Source organism: Gastrolobium bilobum, unplaced genomic scaffold (genome assembly GCF_033153095.1).
Source record: "Gastrolobium bilobum isolate Gb01-03AN ecotype WA unplaced genomic scaffold, APGP_CSIRO_Gbil_v1 utg4498, whole genome shotgun sequence".
Taxonomy (NCBI): Eukaryota; Viridiplantae; Streptophyta; class Magnoliopsida; order Fabales; family Fabaceae; genus Gastrolobium; species Gastrolobium bilobum.
The window spans coordinates 1-2,513 of NW_026899646.1; the positions used below are offsets into that span (position 1 = coordinate 1).

Genomic DNA, 2,513 nt, shown 5'->3' on the forward strand with positions numbered 1-2,513 from the left:
TTAAGAGGTTTGGTGATTCTCTCATGAAGTCCTAGGGACTCAAAATGTTTATCACCAAAGAACTTAGTAGGATAAGACTTCAATGCACATGCATGATCATGATTAGATGCATTATTTTCATAAAATTCAAAAATGGCAGAATCACATGCAGAGTCATTTATTTCAAAATTTTCGTGTAAATGGGCAGCAAATAAATTATCGATTACAGATATAGCAGAACAATCATCAACATCATCATCTACATATTTCATGGCTTTAAAAACACTAAAGGTCATAGTGTCATCATTTACCCTCATTGTTAACTCTCCTTTTTTAACATCTATCATTGCACCCCTTGTACCTACAAATGGTCTTCCTACTATAATAGGAATATTTTCATCAACTTCACAATCAAGGATAATGAACTCAGCTGGAAAAATAAATTTTTCCACTTTTACTAAAATATTTTTCACTTTTCCTTCAGGGTATACAATAGACCTATCAGCTAATTGGAGAGTTAATGTTGTGGGTGCAGATTTTATTCCTAATTGCTTAAAAATAGAAGCAGGCATCAAATTAATGTTAGAGCCTAAATCACATAAAGCTCTACCAATATACCTATCTCCTATAACACATGGAATAGTAAAAGAACCTGGATCCTCCATTTTAGGAGGTACTTTTGTAGAGACAATGTTGCTGCCTATGTAGCACCGATACGACACGCGACACGTGACACGACACGACACGACACGTCAATCCTAAAAAATTATGGATTTCGACACGTTGGGACACGTTTTAATATTAAATAATATTTTTAATTTATATAGTGTATATTTCATTTAATATTTAATAATTTAACAAAAAAATGAAACTAAATTAATAATACCCATCAACACGTTATAAAGATGGAAGCTTTAATAAAAAAATAAGAACTGGGATGAGAGAGATATAATATCAGATAGAGAGATCAAATCATATTAGAGAGATCAGAGAGAAGAAGATACAACAAGAGCGTGATAGGAATTGACAACAATGATGCTGAGATGATCTCTTATCTACTTAAGGGAAAAAAGACAAAAAGATAAAATTGATATGATCAGGTGGAAGCTTTATTAATATATTTTAACTTTTTAAAAAAAAAATTTAAAAAAAATTTAAAAAAAAATTAAAAAAATTACGAAAATGCCATTTGACCGTGTCGGACACGGTCAAATTCGCGTGTCGGAATGGTCAACATGTCGAAAAAAGTCAACCGCGTGTCCGACACCGTGTCGGAGCGTGTCAGACCCGACTCTTCCTGTTTTTACAAGTGTCCGTGCTTCCTTGGCTGCTGCATTCTTTGGTAAGTGCCACTGTTTCGAACTCTTCTATTCTCCTCTTTCTTGATAGGATGTCCTTCATGAATTTGATGTAGCTTGGCATGTGTTGAAGGGCCTCCACAAATGGAATGTTGATCTGGAGTTGCTTGAGGATGTCTAAGAACCTTTTAAAGTGCTGCTCCTGGTTCTGTTTTTGAAGCCTTTGTGGAAATGGAATCTGCCTTGCCCTTGATCTTGGTGAAATGCCTTCATTTTGCTGCATAGGTTTGGCTGGCTCCTTTGATTTAGGTGCTGATTTTTCTGTTTTTCCCAAATCACCTTGCTCTTTGTTGTTTTCTGAGTCTTACACTTCAATTACATTAGGCTCTTCCTCTTCTTCAATTGGTTGAACATTTTTTTCTGCCAACTTCCTCAAGGTAGAAGGCCTAATAACATGCTCTGGTTGTTCAACCTCTCTTCCATTTCTCAAATGGAGAGCCTTACAAAATTCCTTTCCCTCTCTCCTTGGTGCTTCAGTATCACTAGGAAGAGTTCCCACCGGTCTATTGCTAAGAGAGGATGCAATCTGCCCCATTTGTGTCTCTGAGCTTTTTAAGATTGCTCCATGACTTTGAAACATGGCCTCATGATTTTGTAGCATCCGGTTTGACCACTGATCATTAGGAAGAGGCTGAGTTTCTGCATTAGATCTCCCTTGCTGATCTTGAGGCATTTGTGAGTTGAAACCGGGTGGAAATGATACTTTTGGCTGATAAGGTTGCTGCCCTCCTTGGAAGGGCTGATTCTGATTTCTATTTCCAACATTTTGATGGTAATTTTGGCCCTAATTCTGGCCAAAATTCCCACCGTGTTGCTGCCATCTGCCTTGGTTATAATTTCCTCTATTATTGTAGTTTTTGTTATAGTCACCAACATAGAAGGCTGAAGAGGGGTTGCTTGGGCATTCTTCGAACAAATGAGCTCCATAACAAAGTGAGCAGATTGGTGTTGTTGCAGCCACTTGAGCAGGTGGTTGCTGTTTGGTCTCAGCCATTTGCTTGACTAAAACCTTGAAAGTGTTATGCATTGCTGCCATCTCAGCTGCCATGGAAGTTATTTCAGTCACTTCATAAAGTCCAGCTGCCTTCTTTGGAGCTTCATCTCTTTGTTCAGGCCATTGGCAGCTGTTTTGGCTTATCCTCTCAAGTGTCTCAAAAGCCTCTGGATACCTTTTCA

The 2,513-nt window shown here is 37.7% G+C and overlaps 1 protein-coding gene across 1 annotated transcript; it reads right to left on the minus strand.

The window, feature by feature from the left end:
- Window positions 1-206: 206 nt before the first annotated feature.
- LOC133292184 (uncharacterized) lies at window positions 207-644 on the minus strand (the record flags this gene model as incomplete). Its single annotated transcript, XM_061490562.1, has 1 exon — window positions 207-644. A coding segment is annotated over exon 1 (438 nt), but the record flags the coding sequence as incomplete, so codon positions are not given.
- Between the last annotated feature and the right edge of the window lie 1,869 nt (window positions 645-2,513).